At 35.8% G+C, this 24,087-nt stretch overlaps 2 protein-coding genes and 1 long non-coding RNA gene across 3 annotated transcripts; 1 reads left to right on the top strand and 2 right to left on the bottom strand.

Annotated features, from left to right (window-relative positions):
• The first annotated feature begins 5,480 nt into the window (after positions 1-5,480).
• Positions 5,481-6,746, top strand: LOC132127154 (small ribosomal subunit protein eS25). Its single transcript, XM_059538825.1, has 5 exons — positions 5,481-5,595; positions 5,903-5,995; positions 6,115-6,298; positions 6,481-6,579; positions 6,686-6,746. The coding sequence occupies exons 1-4, from the start codon at positions 5,593-5,595 to the stop codon at positions 6,573-6,575; spliced, it is 375 nt and encodes a 124-aa protein (XP_059394808.1). The 5' UTR covers positions 5,481-5,592; the 3' UTR covers positions 6,576-6,579; positions 6,686-6,746.
• A 3,014-nt stretch (positions 6,747-9,760) lies between these two features.
• LOC132127771 (uncharacterized) lies at positions 9,761-11,702 on the bottom strand. The gene is made up of 3 exons (XR_009427596.1): positions 11,339-11,702; positions 10,086-10,357; positions 9,761-9,975 (listed from the first exon to the last, which is right to left on the bottom strand). It is a non-coding gene; the product is annotated as an uncharacterized LOC132127771 (long non-coding RNA).
• A 990-nt stretch (positions 11,703-12,692) lies between these two features.
• hmgn1b (high mobility group nucleosome binding domain 1b) lies at positions 12,693-16,352 on the bottom strand. The gene is made up of 6 exons (XM_059538713.1): positions 16,132-16,352; positions 14,248-14,274; positions 14,131-14,160; positions 13,984-14,019; positions 13,777-13,884; positions 12,693-13,677 (listed from the first exon to the last, which is right to left on the bottom strand). Exons 1-6 carry the CDS (start codon positions 16,147-16,149, stop codon positions 13,630-13,632), a joined length of 267 nt encoding a protein of 88 aa, XP_059394696.1. The 5' UTR covers positions 16,150-16,352; the 3' UTR covers positions 12,693-13,629.
• Positions 16,353-24,087: the final 7,735 nt, after the last annotated feature.

Below are 24,087 nucleotides of genomic sequence, written 5' to 3'. Positions count from 1 at the left end.
AGTCCATTCACTATACTTTCTGCAGAAGATCAATCTGTCCCTGATGTTTTTTTTGAGAGAAGTGGCTTCTTTGCTGCCCTTCTTGACACCAGGCCATCTTCCAAAAGTCTTGGCCTCACTGTGCGTGCAGATGCGCTCACACCTGCCTGCTGCCATTCCTGAGCAAGCTCTGCACTGGTGGCACTCCGATCCCGCAGCTGAATCCTTTTTAGGAAACGATCCTGGCGTTTGCTGGACTTTCTTGGACGCCCTGAAGCCTTCTTTACAAGAATTGAACCTCTTTCCTTGAAGTTCTTGATTATCCTATAAATTGTTGATTTAGGTGCAATCTTAGTAGCCACAATATCCTTGCCTGTGAAGCCATTTTTATGCAACGCAATGATGGCTGCACACGTTTCTTTGCAGGTCACCATGGTTAACAATGGAAGAACAATGATTTCAAGCGTCACCCTCCTTTTAACATGTCAAGTCTGCCATTCTAACCCAATCAGCCTGACATAATGATCTCCAGCCTTGTGCTCGTCAACATTCTCACCTGAGTTAACAAGACGATTACTGAAATGATCTCAGCAGGTCCTTTAATGACAGCAATGAAATGCAGTGGAAAGGTTTTTTTGGGATTAAGTTAATTTTCATGGCAAAGAAGGACTATGCAATTCATCTGATCACTCTTCATAACATTCTGGAGTATATGCAAATTGCTATTATTAAAACTTAAGCAGCAACTTTTCCAATTTCCAATATTTATGTAATTCTCAAAACTTTTAGCCACGACTGTACTAATCGAAGGCTTCAGCCTGCAGCACCAGAGCGGAACTGACAGATAACACTGCACGGTCACGTCCACATGCTGCAGTGATCACAGTTTCTGAGCTGTAAAGGCTAAACCCAGAAAAGAAACATAGAGCGACATATCAAATCAGCCTTGTTAAAATCCTTAGCACAGCACTTCCATGTGACTGGGTCTGTAATTCTGTAATTGTTATAGAAATCATTTTTCAATAGCAGGAGTCAGAGCATGAATTAATAATAGTTCAGTCTATTGACTGCAGAAGAAGAGATTATCTTACCTGAATGGCTGTTAAATTTACAGAGTCCGACACTGTACAGACACTTCCCTCTCTTTTTTATTTCGTCTCTTGCTCCTGAAAATGCTTTTTGAGAATAAAAAAAGAACTAAAGTGAAAGACACCTTCTAATCTAATATTTTATTTTTACGAAACAAAGAAAACAAGACAGACACTCTTAACACAACCTCATCTGAAAAGGAGTAAAGCATCCTGTGCTGCTTCTCTCCGTTTCTCTCTCTCTGTCTGTCTCACTCACTTACACACACACAAACACACATAACGAGTCGAACCATGGAGAAGTCGCTTTCTGAACATTTCCATGGGTAGACAGAGCAATTATAGAGACATTAGGTATTATATTGTCACTTCAACTGCAATTTTCTACTAAGTGTTTTCTATAACATTTACTTGTAAAAATCTAAGCAGCACGTCAGAATGCTAGTGAAGTTCGTAGTCTTTAAAAAATGAGGATAATTTAACAACCTCTTAGACATTATTGCTGAAATTTTGAGACCAGTTGATTTTTTTCAAGGTATATGTTTATTTTCAGCGTTGGGTAGGGATTATATGTAATCTGGATTATGTAATCAGATTCCAAAAATTAAGCACTCGTAACTGGATTATATTATCATAATATTCACAGTGCTCTGATTTCATTTAATGGTCACATTGACATGCAGGTGAACTCATATTATTTGTGTTCAAATGTTTTATTTTGATAGTTTTTGTTTTAAAATAGTTTTATAATTTTACCTTTATACGACTCAATTCATTGTTAGCTTTTTATCAATTCACAAGCCCACTGCGGTTATTTTATTAACCCCAGTTAGGGAAACCCTTGTGTAATGTAATTTTTAATGCACTCCAGAATGTTGGTATCAAACAATGGAATATATTCTCTCTCGCTTTGCTTTTTAATATAAATATGGTACATTTAATGGTAAATTTAGGTTAGGAAAAAAGTAATCTAAAAAGCAGATTGAATACATTACCTATGAATAACCTAGATGAATGTAACGTGTTGCTATTTAATATAATGCGCACGACAATGAGTATGTAAAAAATGTTTGAAAGTTTAAATAAATCCAGGGAGAAACTGCAGGGGAAAAACCAACAACAATACAAACAATACCTGACAAGGAACTGAGGAAAAGTGAGGGTTGAAATACAATGGAAATTTAATCCTGGTCCTCGTGACACCCCGCTCTGCACATTTTGTAAGATAGATTGTTAAAGATAAGAGCAAAATCGTTCATCTAAAGCACCTTAAACCTCTTAACTCATCCTTCATTACCTGAATAATTAGAGAAGTGGGATTTGTAAAAGAAATCAGTCCATAGTGACCGCTACTTGCAAACTGTTCACACCTATTCCTGGTATTATTAGCCTGGTTCTACCAGACTCTCATACATTTTAACCTTGAGTACTGAAGGGAAATGAAATTGAGCAGAAGTACGTAGGAGGGCGGAGCCAGGCTAGGTATTATAGCTTCAGAGTCCAGAGTCCTGTGATTTGCCAATCACCACCACATATTAGTTGCATATCTATGTGGGGCTTCTGGATGCTCTAAGCAGTTTCTCTCTCCACTCCTTATCCTTGGTTTCATCCTAATCAGTCCTAACAGGGCAATAATCACTCTTAAGCTCCTGACTATTTTAATTAGGGAAATACATCTGTGTGGAGTATCACCCTGTTTTGTCACTATCTCTCCAGTTTCTCTAACAATGGATGTTTAATACAGTAAATACTGTTGTTTGGCCCCTATGTGTAGGGTCAGCACTCTTGACTGTGTCAATGCTAAATTCTGTCATGAAACTCTTGATGGCGCAGGCTGATGCACTGTTAACGTGAGCTGATTATATTCAAATTTAAAATGGAAGGACAGAATTCACAAACCTTTAATCTATGATTTAAATTATTTAATCTATTTTGAACTAGGTGGTCTCTGTATGTTGTTATCATTTTGTCTATTATTTGAAAAGTATAATAAATATATTAGCATAACATAATATTAATTGCACGTATAAATTATATCAAGACAAATCCTGGCATAATGCATTATAAGTGCGCCATCTAGTGGTTGTAGTGCAATGATTGGCCACATCTTTGCTTCAGTTCCATTGGACGTAGGTTTTTAACACACCGGTTTAATCAGTTCTTACAAAGAAGAGTGCGTGTGTCCACCTGCAATGTGAAGCAAGCATGTGTAGGAATATTTTTATCTGGTGTCTTGGCATTCTTGCAAGACATGTTCCCTGGACACCTGCATCAGGCTTCAAATTCATATCACTGTTCAAATGCCCCATTACATGTACCATGGACACTCAAGTAGTCCTTTAGCATTTAGACTTCACGAGGCCTGTTTCATCAAACTTAAGTCTGAAGTGATCTGTTTTGAGTTTGAAAGTCTAAATAGTGCTGATGCTTTGATTATGCTCAGATGTATATTTGGATGCAGGACAACTTCACAGCAAGTTACTTGCACAGAGACTGAAGTAAACTGACTCTGAGAGGTTTTCCAGGTACATCACTGAAGAGGTCTGTCGCCCATGCAACTTTAAGGAGCTTGGAGAGGAGCTAAAAATACCATCCTTAGAAGTCAGAAATGAATTATACCTTTGGATCAGTTTTTTGACTGTCACAGTCTGTCACACAGTCACAAATCCAGCACACTTTTTGGCCTTGATAGGGCAGCTTTTTCATTTTATTTTTTTTACACTTGTATTCATTAAAAATTTCACAACTGCAATCATGGGAGCAGCAGGTTATGGATATTACCGCACAGTTATATTCATCTCAATGTTTGTGGGCTACATGCTCTATTCCTTCAACCGAAATACTTTCCCCTTTCTAAATTTTTTTTTAATCTAAAAAATTTTAAAATCTATACGTGCATCAATTTTTGCTTTACTGTGTTGGTTAAATCATCATGTGTGGTTTCTCAGGATGCACCACTATGGATTTTGGCACTCCATCCAGTTTCAGTCCCCACTGGTGTCTCAGAGAAAGAGGTATATCCAAAAATTGACCACAATGATATTTTAACTAATTAGCCATCTTCAGTGTCTCATTTATTTATTGCTTCAATGGTGTCTAATACAACAATTTATGTTCTGCAGCTTTGGATTTTGATTCTTGGTGCTGCATTTAGATTTTCCTCTTACGGACCAATTGCGTTGTTTGGGGTGATTGCAAGTAAAAGTCATCACATGCCATTTTAGCTCTGATGGCAAATAGTAAATCTGCAGGAACTGCTTCATGACAAAATGCATTAAGATAAAATGCCTGATTGTATTTTTTAAGCTAATTCATCAGCAAAATCACAACACTTTCAGAAGAACAGAATTTGTATTACTGTAAGAATGGAAATGTTTACACACTAGTATAGACATTTTTTTACTTTCTTAGTAAATGTTAACAGGAATTGTTTTACCTGAATGTTGTTTAACATATCACAAGCTTTTTGAGCTTGTAAATGTTTTTTTTTTTCTTTTTTTTTAACAATTTGAGCTTGGGTTATGTGCTGAATTGAGGATAATCTTTTTCCAGTCTACAGACTGTCTTACATAGACAGACGTTGTTCTTTTGCACATGTACGTTTGCCTTTAGTGTTACAGCAAAAATGTTATTATTTCTAAATATGTACCCGATTCCTACTAATTTAATGCGAACAACACTATCCTTTATGATGAACAAAAGTGTAAAAATTTTGTATAAAAGATTACTGTAACTAAGTTGTTGCTTATGTGTCATTTCACATTACTTTAAACTTTGGTCTTGATATTTTTTTTCTGTCTGAAAAGGTGTGAATATAGTGTTATAACAATTAAAAATAAGTCTTATTTTAAAATGTAATTTATTCCTGTGGTGGCAAAACTGAATTTTCACCACTGAATAAAATGTTGTTTTGAGCGTTGAGTGGTTAAACATCTCTGCAAAAACACCTTGAAAATAGGAACATTTGATGCTTTCCAGAGCGCAAACCTGTTTTTATACAGTCTATGGTGCAAACACATATGCACTGGAGCAACTGCCAGAAAAAGAGCCAAAATGCTATTATTATGTCGTTTCAAATGAGGCTGCTCCTGCTTTCGTTTAAGGGTGCTTTGCTTAGTATGGGATGATTTTAGACTGAAAATAATAAAACAAATATCCATGTACTGCATACATTTCATGCATGTATCTTTCTAACCACAAACAAGTGCCTTTCAATTTGAGTGTGTGGAATTCGAGATTAAATGATTTTTACAAATACAGACATGTTTGCAAATAAAAATGTTTAGTTTAAAACATTATACATTTCTTTACTGTCACATTTAAAACGGGCAAATAATGACACAAAAAGCCAGAGGAAAGTGGTTCTCCAAAGTTTCCTCAGCTTTAAATGAGAGCCGCTCCAGTCCTGCAGGTGGCGACCGTGAACTACTGAGGCCAGAGACAGAACGAGTCGAAGTGCACGCGGACAAAGCGGACGTGTGCGTGCGCCACTTCCTTTCTCTTCCGCTGCTCGCAACGCCTCAGCATGGTGAGTGTTCGAGCGATTCCCCAATGTCAGAAAATAGCACTTTTTACTCATTTTCACATGTAATAGCAGTATTATAACAACACTGTCCTACGTTTCTAAGCATGATGAAAGACGTAACGTAGCTTTAGTTGGCCATTTCAGCATTTTTGTATGATTATTTTGTATGAACTGTGCCGCATCGTGCGCGAGGCCTGAACACGCGCGTCGCATTACCACACATGGATTTGTTAAAACCCTTGGCCATGTAATGATTAAAATACGCGTTTAATGTATGCATGTGATTGAAATTCGTTTTCTGTAACTGTAGCCGCCCAAGGACACCAAGCAGAAGAAAGATGCGGGCAAGTCCAAAAAGGACAAGGATCCCGTTAACAAATCCGGAGGCAAAGCGAAGAAGAAGGTAAATCTTACAAGTTTTTTTTTTTACATCACTTGAGAGATTTGTCAATCATCAATAGTGGTTTTATGCTCAAATTGCATGCATGTATTGTGATTATCCATGTATTTGGTCTCGAGTAGAAGTGGTCCAAAGGAAAGGTGAGGGACAAGCTGAACAACCTGGTCCTCTTTGACAAGGCCACATATGACAAACTGTACAAAGAGGTTCCTAACTACAAGCTCATCACACCCGCCGTGGTGTCTGAGAGGCTGAAGATCAGGGGCTCGCTGGCCAGGGCTTCTCTGCAAGAGCTGCTCAACAAAGGTGATCATCTGATTCTCTAACAGTGAATTTATGATTGATTCTCAAACTCTTTGTGTACATCACATATGGCAGGGCTTCCAGAAACTTTTTAAAACATTTTTTTTAGGTTAACACATGCAGAGATGTCTTGAGCTTTATCTTGAATCTATGATGGAGTGGCATTTGACCTTTCTCGTTGTCAGGTCTGATCAAGCTAGTGTCCAAACACAGAGCTCAAGTGATCTACACCAGAAACACCAAGGGCACAGATGAGGCAGCTCCAGAGAAGGAGGCATAACATGGTGATTATTAACTCAGAAAGCTCATTTTCATATTTGATGTTTTGTAAACTAATGTTGTTTCTTCTACTGGTCTCCTGTATTGAATGTTTATTCATCTCTTTTTCAGATCCCACCTTGGCTTGAGTTATGGTCTTTTGTATAGGTAAATAAACCACCACAAAATGAAACCTGTGTTTGTGCCTTTCTTCTACAAAGTGAATAAGTACCTATGTTGTGTTTGTACTCATTGCAAAATTGAGAATGTATTATTGTGGTTTATGAATGTAATTTGAAACCAAGCTTAATTTCTCCCAATTAATACATATACCGGATCATAATCTTTAGCATATTGCTTTTCAAAGATAAAATTGTTTATGGTGTTTTATTAAAATAGTCATTTTAGACAAGCAGGCCATTTTCAAATTATATAATGCTATACATATTTGCCTTATTGTTTTTTAAACCTTAAACCGCATAAACATGTTGCATTACACAAAATAATGTTCCTTTTTATCAATGTTATATTGATGAAAAGAGTGAGGTCATACCAAGGGTATGAGACCCAACAAATAAGGATCTTTCGTTCTACTAAGCTGGGGATTTGCATCAAGGTTTAACTATTGCATCAACAAAGTCTACAGTGGAAGGGGTTTTTTAGCATTCCTGAGGATCAAAAATAAGAATCTGTCAATATTTACTCTTAAGATTGACAGTTAATAAGATCTTAAGTGTTGGTTTTACCTTGGACCATCAGCATAGGCTCTTTACTGCCTCCATGAGCAAGCATGTCTCTGCGATAACGCACTGCAAATGACACCGTCTCCTTTTTAATTAGACCAGACATACAGTACAACTACAGATATTTTGTGTTTTGAAAGTGAACAGTCACTATAAAATGGAAAATTGTACATTTACTAAATGGAAATAAAAAAATATATAGCAGGTGACTAAATCTCAGCTGCCAAGCCTATGTCATCAGATAGAGATAAACCTTTTTAACATTATGGGTAAAAAAAAAAAAATGTAATTAGACAAATGTGCAGAATCTGAAATGCATTTGTGATGTTGTCACTCACTGTTATTAACGTGGGTAACCCGTACAATTTTTGTATGTTTTTAAAGATGTCAGTGGTTGATCTGTATTGTGGGTATTCCATGCTAAACCTGGTCCAGAGCTGCATAGAAAATCTGTAAAGAGAAGTGTTGCACACAAAAAAACAATCGCTAGTAGACTTAAATATGAAACAGTAGATTTTATATATTAAGTACATTTTAAGGCCTCTAAATTATAAACATGGTCAAAACTTTGCTCAAAAACCTGTGTCTAGTACAAGCCTTCTTTCATTTGATTTATAGTTTATACTTAATGAGTAAAAGGCCTTTTAATGAAGTTTACAGGTTAAAATGGTTCGTGAGTCTTTTTGCTGAAGAAAATAAAATTCACAGCAAAAAGACTCATGAGCCATAACCTGTAAACTACTGAATCTTATAAGTTTTATATTACTAGTAATATTTTAAGATAAAAATTAACTGGACTGAAGCAACTTGGGAATAAATTACAACTTAGGTATATAAAAGACTATTCACAAACTATTTGTTTTTCTTCAGATAATTGTGTTAAAATAAAAGTATCTAATAATAGACTTATTATATTAAACTTGAAATTAGTTCATCTCTCAATCATCACTGTATTGCATTGTATGTTTTGTTCCCCACAATAAAAATCGACTTATCTTTGATCCTGAACTAAGCTTTTAAATATACTAAGACACGTTATTGGAAAATATTTAGTGGTGATGATATTTATATGTAATTTAAGCAAGGAGCATGCTATTATAAAATCTCATTGATTTAAATTACAAACTATCAGAATTTCATATTTATTTTTGGCCATATCCATATAAGCAACTGCACCAAAATGCATGTGTCTGCTCAGTGTGGGCTTTTAAATAAAATGTAGATGTTTTTTTTTTTTTTTTTTTTTATCCTTGAGTGTCCCACATCATACTATATCATCATACCGGCAATACCACGACTTAGGTGCCCTAGAGCAAGGCACCAAACCCCAAAACTGCTCCCCGGGTGCTGCAGCATAAATGGCTGCCCACTGCTCCATGTGTGTGTTCAGTGCTGTGTGTGTGCACTTTAGATGGGTTAAATGCAGAGTACTTGGCTGAATGTCATGTCACTTTAATGCCTTGCAAACTGGCTCACAACTCGATAATCTGAGGCAAAATACTCCATCAGAATAGCAGGGACTTCAGCAAAGTCTGTGGAGCACTTGGTTGCTGTACAGATACATACATTAAATTCAGTTATTTGTCATGTAAATTCAATTCATGTATAAACACCAAATAACCCTGAACAGTAAGTTAACTAGTTCGGACCTGTGACATGCTGATAGCGTGTCCTGTCTAACATGGAGTTCATGGCATGTCCCATCTCATAGAAGAGGTTCTCAACCAGAGATGGTGTAAGCAGAGATTGGGTTATGCCGCAGGGTGGAGGTAAACTCAGCATCAGCACTACAACAGATTGCTGGTAAACGCCATCTTCCCTCAGCTGCCCACCGTGGATGGTGAAGTGGCAATCTTGTTAATCTTGCCATACTGTATATGGAAATAGTATTTTTACAGATACTAATAAAGCAATATTTACCAAAATATAGAAATACACATTTAAAACTATATGTACACACACTAGCCTTCAAAGATTAAAAGAAGTATCTTAAATATGGATGGCCATTTTCTCTATTTTTTTTAAGTGACTTTTTATCTCACAATTCTGACTATATCTGGCAATTCCAATTTAAAAAGTCTCAATGGTGAGAAATATACTCAGAAATGTGAGACATAAACTGGCAGATATAAAGATATAAACTTTATTTAATTACATTTAATTAACGCAATTACATTTTTCGCTGTTGTATAATGTACATGTAACACTGAAAAGACGAAAACTGTTTCTTGAGCAGCAAATCAGCAAATTAAAATGATTTCTGAAGGATCATGTGACACTGGAGACTGCTGAGTTTTAGCTCTAACATTACAGGTACAAATTATAAACAAAATATTTTTAATATTTTAATATTAAAAATATATATATTTTTAAATATTTTAAGAGAAAATATTTTAAAAGAGAAAACTTTTATTTTAAATTGTAATAATATTTTACATTATTACTATATTTTTGATCAAATAAATGCAGCCTTTGTGAGACTTCTTTCAAAATCATTGACAATTCTTACCGATTCCCTTTTTTTAAACTCATACAAACACAGTTTTGAGTCCACAGTCGTTTCAGAAATACGTCTTCTCTTGTTTAACTTTTAAATCATGTCTAAAGGATTTTTCAAAGTTCACCTGCCCAGTCCAGTGTGGCCAAAAGAGCTCCAATTTCTAGTATATACTTCAGGCTCTGGCACAAATTGACATTTGTACTGACAGTCTGTAACATACACAAACAAATAAAAATTAAACACAAATATTGTTTGGTACTGCCAGAATAACCAGATGACAGATACACACTTTTCCACAACAGTTTCGATTTCAACGTAGGTCCCTTCTGAAACGTAGCATCCGGATGAGCCACTTTGATGAAATCTGCCTGCAATGAAACACAGATAACAGACCCCTAACAAGAATCACAGTTTATGCTACGCCAACACAGTTATGTTTACCAGGTCTGCAACTCTGTCAGACAGCTGATCAAATGTTTCCACAGTGACGGCACCAGGAGGATGTGTGCAAGCCTTGTGGACCAGAAACTCTGTTTTCCTGATAGCCTGATGCTGAACCATCTGGAAACCGGCAGGACCGCTGAGCTCTGATACTCCAAACAAACCCTGAGAACAGAGAGGAAAGACACTCATTTCACACAGAAAACAAGGGCAATGCAACTGTACTTGTATGGAAGCCTGTTTCTGCCAAGGAATAAAACAATTTATTGAGACTTTTAATCTCAGAATTCTGACTTGCGAGTTTACATTTCTAAATTGCTAGTTTATATATATAATATATATATATATATATTTTTTTTTGTTTCTCACAATTCTGATCTTATATTTCAATTCACAATTCTGAGAAAAAAAATATGTCAGATCTGCAAAATAAACTCAGAGTTCTGAATTTTTCACAATTCTGAGTTTACATCTCACAATTCTGACTATATTTCTTGCAATTCGGAGTTTACATCTAACCATTTTTTTTGTTTGTTTCTGCCACAAATTGAAAAAATTAAAAGGTAACTGTCACTTTTTTTCTCAGAATTCTGATTTATGGGCTTATATCTCACAATTCTGAGTTGATATTTTGCAATTCTACGTTTATATCTAAAACGAAAGAAGAAAAAAAAGAAAAAATAGGCAAAATCAGAATGGCAAAGTATCAATTTAAAACTGTGAGATAAGAATAGTCAGAATTCAGAATTGTGAAATAAAAGCCACAATCTCTTTTCTTTTTTTTACTCCGTGGTGGGTTTCCATACATCTGTCATGCCAATACAAAATTATATATTCTAATAATATATCACAACACTGTAACAATAATGTAAAATATAAAAAATATACAAAATTATATAAATTAATTGAAAATACTTTATAAAAAACTTTATCATAAATAAATAGAAAAAAATACCAAATAAAAACTTTATAAATGCTTTATTTAAACAATCACTTATATAGACAGATACGTTTGCCTAAATTATTTTACTGTGTTAAAGCACATGTATATATTATTTACTTTTACAAAAGTTCTTTGATAAAACATTATAAAATTCTCACCACATTTTTCTGTTAATCGTTAGTGCTGAACACTGAACGCTACTCCGACAACAATGTTGACACTGAGCGCGTGCATCACTGAAGACCATCACACACACACAACACTTTTTAATATTACAGCATAAACTCCTGAGAAAACGCACTGTGAAACAACCAGGACGGCTCTTTTAAAGTATTATGCAAACATAAGTAATTAGCCTAACTAAACTTTCCCAGCTTGTAAATCTGCGGAGATCGGCTGTGGTTTGGGATTTCACCTCTCGTGCGATCTCCACAGTTTCACGTCAGCACTTTCTATAATCAAACATGAAAACTAAAAATCTTTAGCTAAGAAAATATAATCCAGAAACTTTGGTTATATTTATATATTTCATAAATGTATGATGTTATGTTAAGCAATGCTCTGGTTAACTCGGTTTTTTTTCATACACTAACGAAACTGCGCGGACGGTGCGGTGATCGCCCTGTCCTTGTTCTCCATTGATAAACTGAAGAAAATGTTTCACACAAATATTAAGCTTTGTTATTTAAGTTAATGACCGGTTTATTGTTGGTTCAAGATCTGAATATGGAGAGATCACATGCATCACATATACTGGTCAAACAATACTGAATTAAATATTATATATTTATTTTGTTTGTTTGTGAAACTTCTGATCAACCAAATCAAGCATTCACATTTTATACTCTTTAGTTGATCTGACAAATGCCTTGGGCAAAATCAGTGAGTCAGTCAAGGACAAACAAGTTCCCTCATTTCTTCATGTTTTATGTAAGTCTCGTGGATCAGGTAAGTTTGTTTTTCATCTCTTTGACAAATGTCCCTAAAGGAATCTATCCAACAGGATTACAGTAGCTTTACAAAACAACATTACAAATAGCAGGAATGTGGCACTAAACACAAAGCTCTGACACTCATTTTTCTTAAGCTGAAGTGTGTTAGAATATAAACAAAAACCTTTATGGCAAAAGAAAAAACCTAAACGTTTTCTAGGTCATCATCATCAATCAGAGAAAGTTTGGGTGGGGGCCGGGGTTAAGATCACATATGGTGAGCAACTGCTTATCCATTTATCTTACTAGGCATTTTACCATGTACCATGGTAACACCAATATAATTATAGTATCAAAGCTACTATATTGTAGTTTAATAAATATAAAAACTATTTTCTGTTCTGATTTTTAAGTAACAGCTTTTGGTTTTAGTGACTGTCATAACCCTAATACATTAGTATTATTTGAAATATACCATGGTACATAATCACCCAGTTTAACATATCAGTCTCTTAAAACAATGCAAGTATAACTAAACCTACAGTAATGAATGTAACGTCAAAATCAAAGGGAGAACAGGTTATCACAACTGATTTTTTATTGGCTTGTTTTATCGAACCATACCACACAGAGATACATCTATAAACAATGATCAAAAGAAACTGTACATTTATAATTGATATCTAAGTCCCACAAAAATAATGCTACTGCTGGTCAGAACACTTTACAACTAAAAAGATTTTACACGTAATGACTCGTTTGTCTCGAATTTACCATTTGAAAAATGCGTTTGGATATTAAAGAATCACTGGCTTTGCAGAGATATTCACCCCACATCTGCCACTGGTACCATAACACAAACTGGACTTAAAGCCCCAAAAATCTTTTTCACAGCAGTTTTACAAATTTATTGCGGTACTATCACAGAGAGACTAAATCAATACACACGAAGCACAGGCCTGACATGAACTCCAGTACTAGAGAATATGTTTATTTAGCAGAAATTATTATGGAGAACTGCAGTTAACATATGGAACACAACTTACAAACGTTCTACAAGTAATCTTTTGCCTTATAAACAATGAGTTATTTGCCCACCCCTCCCACCCCAAACACACATTACAAGTTACACACACACACAAAAAAATAAAAATAAAAAAAAATCCCTCATAGAGCCAATGGAATGTTAGTCATTCGGACAAGCTCGGTAAGATGTCCAGCTGTCTGTGTAAACGACATGCCCACAACCTTCCCCTCTATCTCGCACTTAGAAAGTGAGAGCAGAGAGGGGGAAAAAAACGCCTGTCGACATTTACGATGACGGTAGTTTTTTCTGCCCAATGTAAAAATCCTGGATATGATGAGATCACTTTCAAAATGTTTCTTTTCTTCCATAAAAAATAAAACAAAACTACTAAAAAACCAGCCTTTAGAAAATAGTAGATAAAAATATTCCCCTGAATTGTACAAGAAAAGAGGTACAGGGAGTGCTGGTAAAAGATGAGACCTCAGCAAAGTTATTCCCCGTCTTCCCCCTTCTTGTCAGCGTCTTCCGTTGCCGATCCCTGAAAAAACATCATCATTGGCGTTAGATTATATAGAAAGACCACAAATCATTTTAGGGTGTTATATATAAGATTTGCCAGTATATTACTTTTTTTTACCTCTTCGTCAGCTTTTGTTTCTCCATTTTCTGCGGGCACCTCCTCTTTCTTCTCCTCCTCCTTGGACTCCTTGGGTTCCTTTGTTTTCTTAGGTTTGGCAGCCGGCTTCTGTAATGTGGTAAATAGATTTTTTTAGATTGTTTCTAAATTAAATTTACAATCTAATCTAGGCTTTTATTATAATTCTTATTTAAACAGTTGTATTACCTTTGGCTTAGGCTCTGCCTTTGGGGGTGCAGGTTTCTAAAAATGAAGATGTTATAATACATCAATTAATAAATAGAGAATATAAATAATTGCCATATCTGTTGAATGAATGAGAACTGTATATAAAAGTTGATGATGAATACTCACGTTTACCAACCTCTCCGACCTTCTTTTAGGCTGCAAAGTGATAAAAAAAAGTTGAAAACATGTACCTTATGTTGATTATACTTTATTTCTGTGCAATAAGGAGTGAGATCTGCTTACCTCAGTGACTTCAGCATCATTGTTCGCCTATGAAGAAAAAATAAAAATAGTATTATTCTCAAGTTCATCAGTGTAATTTATAACAGATGCATCTTAATATAAGTAATTATTAGCTAAAACTAGCACATCAGGGAATTGTACAAATTTCATTTATTTTGATTTTGATTAATCTTTAACAAATATTTTAGTACTTTTGAGAAGACATATTTTGAGGGAGAAAATAATATTTCTTTTAATAACATGCGTTCAGGTTCATAAATATATTTAATACAACTGCAGAAAGATTTGGTTAAAATACCAAAACAAACAAAACACGTGGTACAGAATCTCCTTCACTGATTTGTTTTAATAAAACATTACTTATTAAAATCCATTTCATAATGTGAATAAAGCCACGTTGGCATGAATAACCAGTTAGTAATTAAAAACAATTATTTCAACGAGCTAGAAGATAACAACGTAGAAACAGTTCTTGATTCCTTTCCAGTCGGACATGACCAAAGTAAATAACGTGGTATTCATCAACTGCGTATTTAGTAACCTTTTTATCTGATTAATGTGATTTATTAGAAAGGAGCTAATAAAACAATTGCTTAGGGAACCTGAATAATCAACCGAGCTGTATATTATTGTCTGTCTCAAAAAGATCCGGTTCATTAGAGTCATGTTTTCGAGAATCGGACTACACAGCACGCCACGTATAGTTTTGATTCATTAAAAAGAATCGGATCACTTGAGTCATTCGTTTAGGAATGAGCCTAACCCGGGTTGTGCAGTAAAGAATCGGTTCATGAGTCATCCGCTCGGGGCTCGGACATGGTTGCTCTAAGTTTCGTACTGTGTGTGGATTATTTCTTAATGTAACGAGTCTCAAACACACAGCCAGCAATTCATCAATGTTTATGTTCACCAGTACTGTGCTGCTCGGTCCGTTTTTATTGCACTCTTGCGCGCACCGCCCCCTTCATGCACACCAACTCAGTCATTCAACGCTGATTAATGGAGATCTGCTCTCGCCCACCGACCGCGCTTCATGATATTCCCGCCATTCGTTTCAAAACACAACTTCCCGAGGTGCACAGCCGAGAGGAAAAAAACACTACAGAATATACCAGAATAATAGGAAACACCTAACAGTGGCGCTATGATGTGCAAGAATACCGCCATTGCATAATCTTGCACTTGCACGATCAAATATATCGAGACGCAATCATGCACTAGAGCCCTAATGCACGACGATGAGCTGCAAGGATAAAATATTGCGCCGTCTGTCACTGTGTTTTCAGAACCATAGCGAGTTTAAATCATCGGGGTTGTAAGGGCAGCCATGACACTAAAAAACCTCGAGCCTTTACAAAGACATTTACGTGCAATTATAGCCAACCCCACTAAAATAAAAACTGCACGTGATAGACAAATACTTAAATATTCCATGCAACAATTTGATTTAATGTCCTGCGCGCGACAGCCTTTAGGTTCCACAACTGTATAAACTGCACATAAACAAAAACTAATATCGTTACACCCCCTTTGTCTGATGCACGTCGACAGAGACTACATATATTTGTAAATAAAAACACGACTCACAAATATATACGCACAAATTATATTCCACATCCGCTAATTCATTAAAAATATTCTGGGGTTGAATTAACTCGGAGAAAAAAAATCTCAGTCGCGCGCTCTCAAAACCAAAACACGCGTTTATTCAAACACACGAGTATGCAAACACAAAAATGCACCAATACTGCTGCAAATGGATGAAAATAAACATATTTGCATGCAAAGCGCACTATTCTTTTCATTAGTCTTTTGCTTTTTTTATACCGCATGTTCTATTAAAGATGGTGCCTCGATAAATTAGGAAACCAATGCGCTACTTACTTTGCTCCTTTTAGGCATGGCTGTGGGTGTGTACAACGCGCAAAAATGAAAGCAGTTAAAAATGCAAGCTGCACGGATTTAACGCTGAAAACAGTCGACACTGTGTGTTGAGCTTGGTTAAGATTCACACCGCAGGCTTGAGCGCAGTATAGGAAGACGTTAACGCTCGTCCGACACAAAAACCTGCTCAAACCGGATTGGATTCTCCTCCTCCTCCTCCTTCTTCTTCTTCCCTATTCAATTCATCACAGGCCGACCTGACAGCGATTTTTCGATTCCCACTATGTTGAAGCCGCATCTCATGAATAATAATTAGATAATGATGACGTAGCTTGGTAACCTTCCTTGAGCGCCCAGTCACCTACCCTGATTAATATTCATGAGCCATGCCATACCGATAATAGGATTCGTTCATTGGCTAGCAGACTAGCGTCCCCTTGCCAACGACTGCCTGTAAGCCAATCAAAGTGAACGCAATTTTGTCCATTTAATATTCATAAGACATGTTTTCGCCGTAGTAGGATTATTAAATCCGTCTCTCCGCCTCCTGCTCCGGTGATTGGCCTGCGGAGACTCACTGCACATTTTCAAATCATAGCAAGATACCCGTGTGGACACTTTTGCATGCCAATCAGTTGGATTATTTATTTTCTGCATTGATTAAGAGCTGGTTACGGGAGATTTTGTTGGTTGTGCTTTCGATTTAAAATGTTAGGAAATACAAAGTCAAATACCCATAGATCATAAATATTGCGCAATCTAATTCTTTTTTCCCCCGTTATGGCTTCCAGATGTGTGCAAGTTATTTTAGGAGCCGGATTTGAAACGGACCTCGGAGCTGCTGGGCTTTTAAAGCCCTCGTGTGCGTGCAAAGGTTTTGCAGGAGAAAATGGCGACTGTGCACAGAAAATATTTCACTTGTGTCTCACCAACAAAATGTAGCCGTTGCTGAATCGACAACGCAAAAATGGTGCAAAATAAATCTAGTTGCAGTTCTCCAGTGCATTTTTAAATAATTTGTTTAGGTATTTTGTTTTTGCTTTCATTGTGAAAATTATGTAAATGTTAATAAGTAAAAAAAAAAAAAATCCATGTTATATAAAAAAAAACAAAAAAACTTGGATTTATAAATATCACAGAACATAAGGCCAAGATTGTGCTTACACACCAGGAAGGAAATAAAAGAACCAGAACACAGCATTTTGACAAACAATAAGGACTAAAATAATAGCAATAATAATCATATATTCATAAGCAAAAACAGAAAGGTAGACATGAAGGCAATTCTTAAAATAGTGATTTCAAGACTTGGAAAGTGATGGAAATGTAACAAATTGTAAAAATCCTTGGATATTTCCATAGCTCAAAAAAAAAAAAAAAAAGAAGTTTGCTAAATCCTCAATTAGGTCAGATTTATTAAATCTTTTGGAAGAATTCTGTATGCATTTATTAAGTAGCATACTTATTATATATTAAGTAATAGTATAGTATGTTAAGTAGTATGTTATATATTAAGTAGCTATATGTTTTTCAAATGTAAATATTATAATCTCTAATTGTGAATATCACATGCAGATGTTATGTTTTGCCAGGTGACATAACCTAGGTCGGTGACGCTTTTCAATAAATGGTGCTCTGAAATCGGTCATAGCGTATGACCCAAACTGTGTTGAACAGCTTGGTGTCATCACCTACTTAAAAAAAACAAAACAAAAAAAACCAAAGATTCTTAATGGTTCCTTGAAGCACACTGGCTACTATATCTTGAGTTTGCTATATGATTCTTTTGAGCTTATAAAAGTCTTGATGTTACACAACTGATTCTTTGTTAAGGTCTCTCTACAACACCAGTACATAAATAGTTAGATCTACATAAATATAGTATAAAAAGTGATTTGTCGACCTTAAAAAGTTAACCTATGATATGTGTCTATTAAGCCTTTTCAGTTATACGTGGAACGTTTACGTCTCAGGTCCTCATTTTAGAGGCTCCTGTGGTTAGTGGTCCATATCATGATCAGTCATGTCTTCAACCACACTGCTTATCTCCTTATCCAGACTCTTGCGATTTCACAACCAGATCATAGCAACTCCCTCTTCGTCTGTTCCCTCCCCCATGAAAACATTAAATCCCCTTCAGCCCTTTCAGGCGGGAAAGTCCTGCTCGTGAAGTTCTCTCATGTCTGTATGTTCCTGCAGGACTGGGATGGGGGTGGGTGGGTGTAGTAGGTGTGGCTGCCGAGTTTCAGATAACAGGTCACATTTGAGGACTGTTGCCATCCTTAAACTTCAGTTGAGACAGGAAGGAAAGGGGCACAGAAGTGATCTAAGCCACGCACGATTACAAAGCCACTAACTAAACATACATGAGCACCATCTGAATGTCCTCAGTGTTTGGTTTATTTCACATGCTAAACACATACTGCAAATCTGTGCATTTGCTTACAAAGAATTACAATGTTTCTAATTTGGGTTGCTTATTATATGTGTACATAACTGAAAACACTGCATGATATTGCTTTGCATATGCAATGGTACTCTGAATAGAATTTTCTATGTGGTATCTAGACTGTTCTGGTTAGTTTCTAGGGTGTTGCTATGCGTGAAAGTGTTGTTGTTGAGGTGTTTTGGGTGGTTTGTAGGGCGTCACTATGCATTTACTAGAGTTTGAGTGTTTTTAGTGTGTTGTTATGTGGTTGATGAGGTGTTCTTGGTGGTTTCTAGGTTGTCACTATGCATTTGCTAGAGTGTGAATGTTTTTAATGTGCTGTTCTTTGGTTGTTGAGGTGTTCTGGCTGTTTCTATGGTGTTGCTATGCATTTGCTGAGTGTGAGTGTTATTTAGTGTGTTGTTATGTGGTTGTTGAGGTGATCTGGCTGTTTCTATGGTGTTGCTATGCATTTGCTGAGTTTGAGTGTTATTTAGTGTGTTGTTATGTGGTTGTTGAGGTATTCTGGGTGTTTTCTAGGTTGTTACTATGAATTTGCTAAAGTGTAGGTGGTTTTTAGTGTGTTGTTATGTTGCTATAAGTGGTTTCAAGTGGCTGGGTTGGGTTGTTGCTCTGTGGTTGCCGGGGTGTTTTGGGTGGTTGCATAAAAACCCGAGTCAAAAGAGTTGACGCCCAAGTTAATCGTGTCCCTCCTTTCCTCTATTTTTTCTGCTTTCTTTTTTTTCTGTTTTATTGATGTTGTGTTGGCCAATGCTACGTCGCCACATAACTATGTTTTTGTTTAAACTTAATGTTATCATGGTACATTTTAGCAAGGAAGTTATTTGTTATCCTGTAAAGTTGAAAGATGCATTGTGAGGATCAGCATGAATAGATTTACAGTGGGATGCGTTTGATGAGTGAGATTAAGATACCCAGGTCACCTTGAGGTATTTCCAGTAGCTTGAACAAAAGCCTCTTTGAGGGGCAGCACTTCCTGTGATTCTGTCCAACCATCTGCTACAACATCTTATCATTCCACCGCCTTCATATTACCCTCTTTATCATTATATAATCTGACCACAGACGTTTAATTAAGACCCATTTCATAGTAAATCTGCCAGACCTCAGCTTTGATTTGGTTTGAACATATCTATTTGGCTCCAGTCAAACCCAGACCTGCACAGGCACGCAGAAGATGATGATGGTGAATGCTAAAAATGTAAACCATAATTGTGGTGCCATCTAAAATCCTGCCAGTAGTTGACTAGAAAAGGTTTTAGTGGAGGTTGATGTAGTGTGATCTGGCTTAATAAAACTTACAGCAATGTTATTATACAAACATCGAGATTAAACTAGTTCAGAAAAGCTTTACTGATGTGCTCTAGCAGGATTGGCTACGAGCACAGAAGGCTCTAGTGAACTCACTCATTTTGGAAGTGCAAGTGTAACCTAGTGACTATATGGATCAGTAAGTGGATTTCTCCTCAAGCGAATGGCTGCCTGCCCATCTGGACATGCATGTAAAGCCCAGATTAGACCCAGAGTAATAGTGACGCAGCAGGGGTCAGTGAGAGGGGAGCACACAGAGCTCCTCGCCAGTCTGGTACGGACTTGTTATCTGGAAATAGACAGTGTGTTTCATTGATAATTTGGGGTTAAAGTGTTGTTGATGTTGTTGTTTTTTCTGTATATGCACCTTTTTCTATCTTTTATTACATTTTCTAGTGGAAAACTACATTTCACTTCTAGTGGAACACTTTGCTCACACTGTTTAATATACAATACATTTAGCATGCAGATGCTTTCATCCAGTGCATTCTCGGTATACATTTCATGAGAACTGAACCTTACATAAAAGCTAAATTTTTGCAAACATATTACTTTTAACATTTTAAGGTTCACAATCTATCAATAATATGTCTATTCATATGATCCAGTCAGTTGAAAATCATAAAACTGTGTATTTTGTGGACATTATGCACACTACACAAGATACTACTGTTGTCAACAGAGGCCACCACATGTTGGAGATTGATGTACAGTAAAGCTTAGGAACCAGCTGTGACCAAGTATCGCTTTAACCTATCAAAAGACTTGCTTAACAGATTTCCTAGAAGTGCGTCTTAGACAATGGCATCACGGCTGACCAACTTTTCTTTTGTGATGAAGCTTATTGTCTTCTAACTGCAGTGAAAACACAATTGGTTTAATCAAGCGTGAAGTAAAGAGATTAATATGGGAATTTTGAAAGTCAGTAACTTTAGATGATAATGGGGGACACTTGGTGGATTTAAAAAGACCCTGTAGTGGTATTAGTGCCTTAAAACATGGTCATGGCCAGTGAGAGCCTCTTGAGGGCTCAGTCCCTCCTCCACCCTATACAGTATTTCCTGGTTGCAGCACTGAAGGTCTTTATTGCTTAAATGCTGCTGTTTGTTTATTAGATCCACAACATCCCCCAGTCGGCCTACAAAAGTGATTTAATTATATATTCTAATACATATATGGGCAATTTCACAATAATCCTCAAATACAGACAGAAATGTCATGAAGGGCAAATCTCATGAAGCCCCCTAGAACTGAATTCGTTTTTTTCTCGTTCTAGCTTTCTTTGAATTTTATTGCCCTAGTGCTTAACACACTGCTTTTTGCCAGACAGAAAAGGCGCCATTTTCTAATGTTTTATTTACTACCTTTTACATGTAGTGAATTCCACCACTAGAAGGCGATAAAGGCAAATGTTTTGCAAGGAACTGTAAGTGTTTGGAGTTTACACATGAATTTGACAGATTTATGCAATTCTCAGCCACATTACAGGATTTACTAACTCTATTTTACTGGAAAGAAGTACCAAATAATTTTACATTAAACATATTCACAACCATAAAATTTTTTTTAGGGCTTCATGGCACTGACCTAAGACTGTAGGGTTGGTGTGGTTAAAAGTATGGTGGCAAAATAGTAATACTTGAGTTATGAAAAACATGTAAAATATTCAAGTAATCTCATATAAAAAGCATAATTTCACAATATTACACTTTATTATTTCAGAAAGCACATGCACTGGTAGTTAATAATCTATTATTATTATTTGATTTTATGTTGCATTTAACTTTTCCAACATCAAGTGAGCATTATGAGCATTAAATATTAGTGCAGATCTTACAATAACGCAAAGAAGTCAAGCAAAATCAATTAATAATAATAATAAATTAATATATAATAAATATATAATAATAAAATAAATTAATAAATACTAATATTTTTAAAATACAAAAAGTTGCAGAAAATGAATTCCTAGGCCAATGATCACAGGAGCGAAAACAAACAACTATATAAGGTAGGTCGTTTAAATATATTCCCCACTTTATAAAAATATGGCACTCTTTCTGCTTACATACAGTATCAGTGTTGCATTGATTAATGATGTCAGATGAAACATAATAATATTAAAATATTAATGAATACTTTCCATTAGCTGGGAGAAAACGTAAGCATTTTGCAAGCCACAAAATAATTTTTTGAGAAGGACCGGGTAAGGTCACACCTTCCCAAACCTGCACCTCAAACCCCACGACACCTCCACTGGGGTCCCTGTGCCAAACCTGCTTCTGTTTTGCTGAATGAAGCAGCCCGATTCACTGGTGCAGGAAAACAGAGGAGCTCAAGAGGAAAATCTGCAGTGCAACAGCAAGGTTACACAGGTCACTGTTCAGTATTTATTTTTTTTACGCAGCTTTCTGAAAAAATCTTTGTTTTGTAATGTGGCATGTCATGGTATCAAATGCTTATACAATGTTACAATTTTGTAACAATTTTTCATTTCTCTTTGGAGTGTAACAAGCTCTTGGTTCATAAAGAAGATCTGTAGAGTTGCAAAGACTAAAGTCTCAAATCCAAAGAGATATTCTTTATCAAAGTTCAGACTCTGTCTATGTCTACGTCACTATGTGGAAATATTTACGTAATGCTGCCCAAATGTTCATGCAAAGAAAGAAGGTGGTTTCAATAACTACAGTTAGTGTTGAAGAAAGACTTTGTAGAAAACGATGCATTTGAGAGAGGCTGGGCATAGATGACATAAAATAATGTACGGTATTTTGAACATTAAAGCATGTCCACATATTCTGTTACACCAAATAATGATCTTTAAAAAACTGTCATATGATTCCTTTAAAACGCTGCTTCAGTGTACTTCAAAGTATAACATGAAATTACCACAAAACAGGTACAACCAATAGAAAAACATGCTATTACTCTTGCATTACCATCCCTTGTGAAAAATAAGTACACTTAACTGTATTGAATGTACACTTAATGTACTTCAGGTACATACTTTCAGGTACATTAAAAGTACATTTTAAACAACTGTACTTGCAGATAACATAATACTATATATTTCAAAATAATATAATAAAATGCCACTGAAGAGTACATAAAGAGAATAAACTTTCATGATTGTGTTTAACACACACATTGTAATAGTCAAATTAAACGTTTTACTTTATAATACATTTTAAATCATGTTTTAATCATGTTGACTAATGTACTAAAGCACATGTAGTTAATTATAATTTCAACTGTGTTATTTGATATTACATTTAAAGCTAACATATTTTAAATATACTAAATTGCAAATGAATCATTACAAATGTTTAAACAACTATATTTAAATTGCTGATTTAAATAAAAATGACTTTAATGTATATTTTAGTTTACCTCACGTTGTCAGTACAGTCGGCGTTATACTTTAACCAGATTTCAAAGACAATAGTTACTTCAGTTCTGCTTTGGCCAAAAGCTCTTAAGTTCAATTAACTGCATTAAATAATAATGTTTACCTATAATTTAATTGCAAACATGCAATTAAGTGTCCAAAACATTACATTCAGCTTGCATTCAAGTTTATTCTTTCGAAGTTTAAGGAAAAACTAAAGGGAACTAATGGAAAATGTCTAAAAATAATAATTTCATGTCACCTATTATAGTAAGTCCCCCTGTCCCCCGGTTGCACACATGCATGTAGCCTTTGTTTTTGACCTTGTGTGGTTTCCCTCCCTCCCATTGACTCTAATCAAATGTGTGACCTGCCATCTCTGGCTCTCCACAGGTGCAGCTCACACTCAATACTAATAAAGAAAGTCTCACTCCTGCCCCCTGCTGGCTGACGCACACCTGCCCCCTCCGCTTCGCATTAACTCACTCCCGCCCTAGTTTTAAATATCTAGGGATTATCCTAGATTGCAGCCTAAATTTTGGTGAGCACATAGATTACATTTATAAGAAGGCAACCCAAAGATCGTTTCTTTTAAGGAAACGGAATAGTTTTGATGTGAGTAAGGGAATCTTGAGGGTGGTCTACAACTAAACTGCTGGAAAGTATTATTTCCTATAATATCACCTGTTGGTATGGGAATCTGGGGGCTAAAAGCAAAGGCTTATTAATATAACCAGTACAAATATAGCCAGACAAAGATCATTAATATAGCCAGTAAGAACATATTGGACCCCCAGAGGCAGCTGGT

This window comes from Carassius carassius, chromosome 45 (assembly GCF_963082965.1).
Source record: "Carassius carassius chromosome 45, fCarCar2.1, whole genome shotgun sequence".
Lineage (NCBI taxonomy): Eukaryota > Metazoa > Chordata > Actinopteri > Cypriniformes > Cyprinidae > Carassius > Carassius carassius.
Note: the sequence above shows the minus strand (reverse complement) of the source record. Positions and strands in the feature narration are given on the sequence as shown.

Excerpts from the sequence above, each read along its gene's own strand:
- LOC132127154 (XM_059538825.1), top strand. Across the intron at positions 5,996-6,114 it reads GAGGCAAAGCGAAGAAGAAG|AAGTGGTCCAAAGGAAAGGT; the intron begins GTAAATCTTACA and ends GGTCTCGAGTAG. Across the intron at positions 6,299-6,480 it reads GCAAGAGCTGCTCAACAAAG|GTCTGATCAAGCTAGTGTCC; the intron begins GTGATCATCTGA and ends TCTCGTTGTCAG.
- hmgn1b (XM_059538713.1), bottom strand. Across the intron at positions 13,885-13,983 it reads AGGCAGAGCCTAAGCCAAAG|AAGCCGGCTGCCAAACCTAA; the intron begins GTAATACAACTG and ends ACCACATTACAG. Across the intron at positions 13,678-13,776 it reads AAACAAAAGCTGACGAAGAG|GGATCGGCAACGGAAGACGC; the intron begins GTAAAAAAAAGT and ends ATGTTTTTTCAG.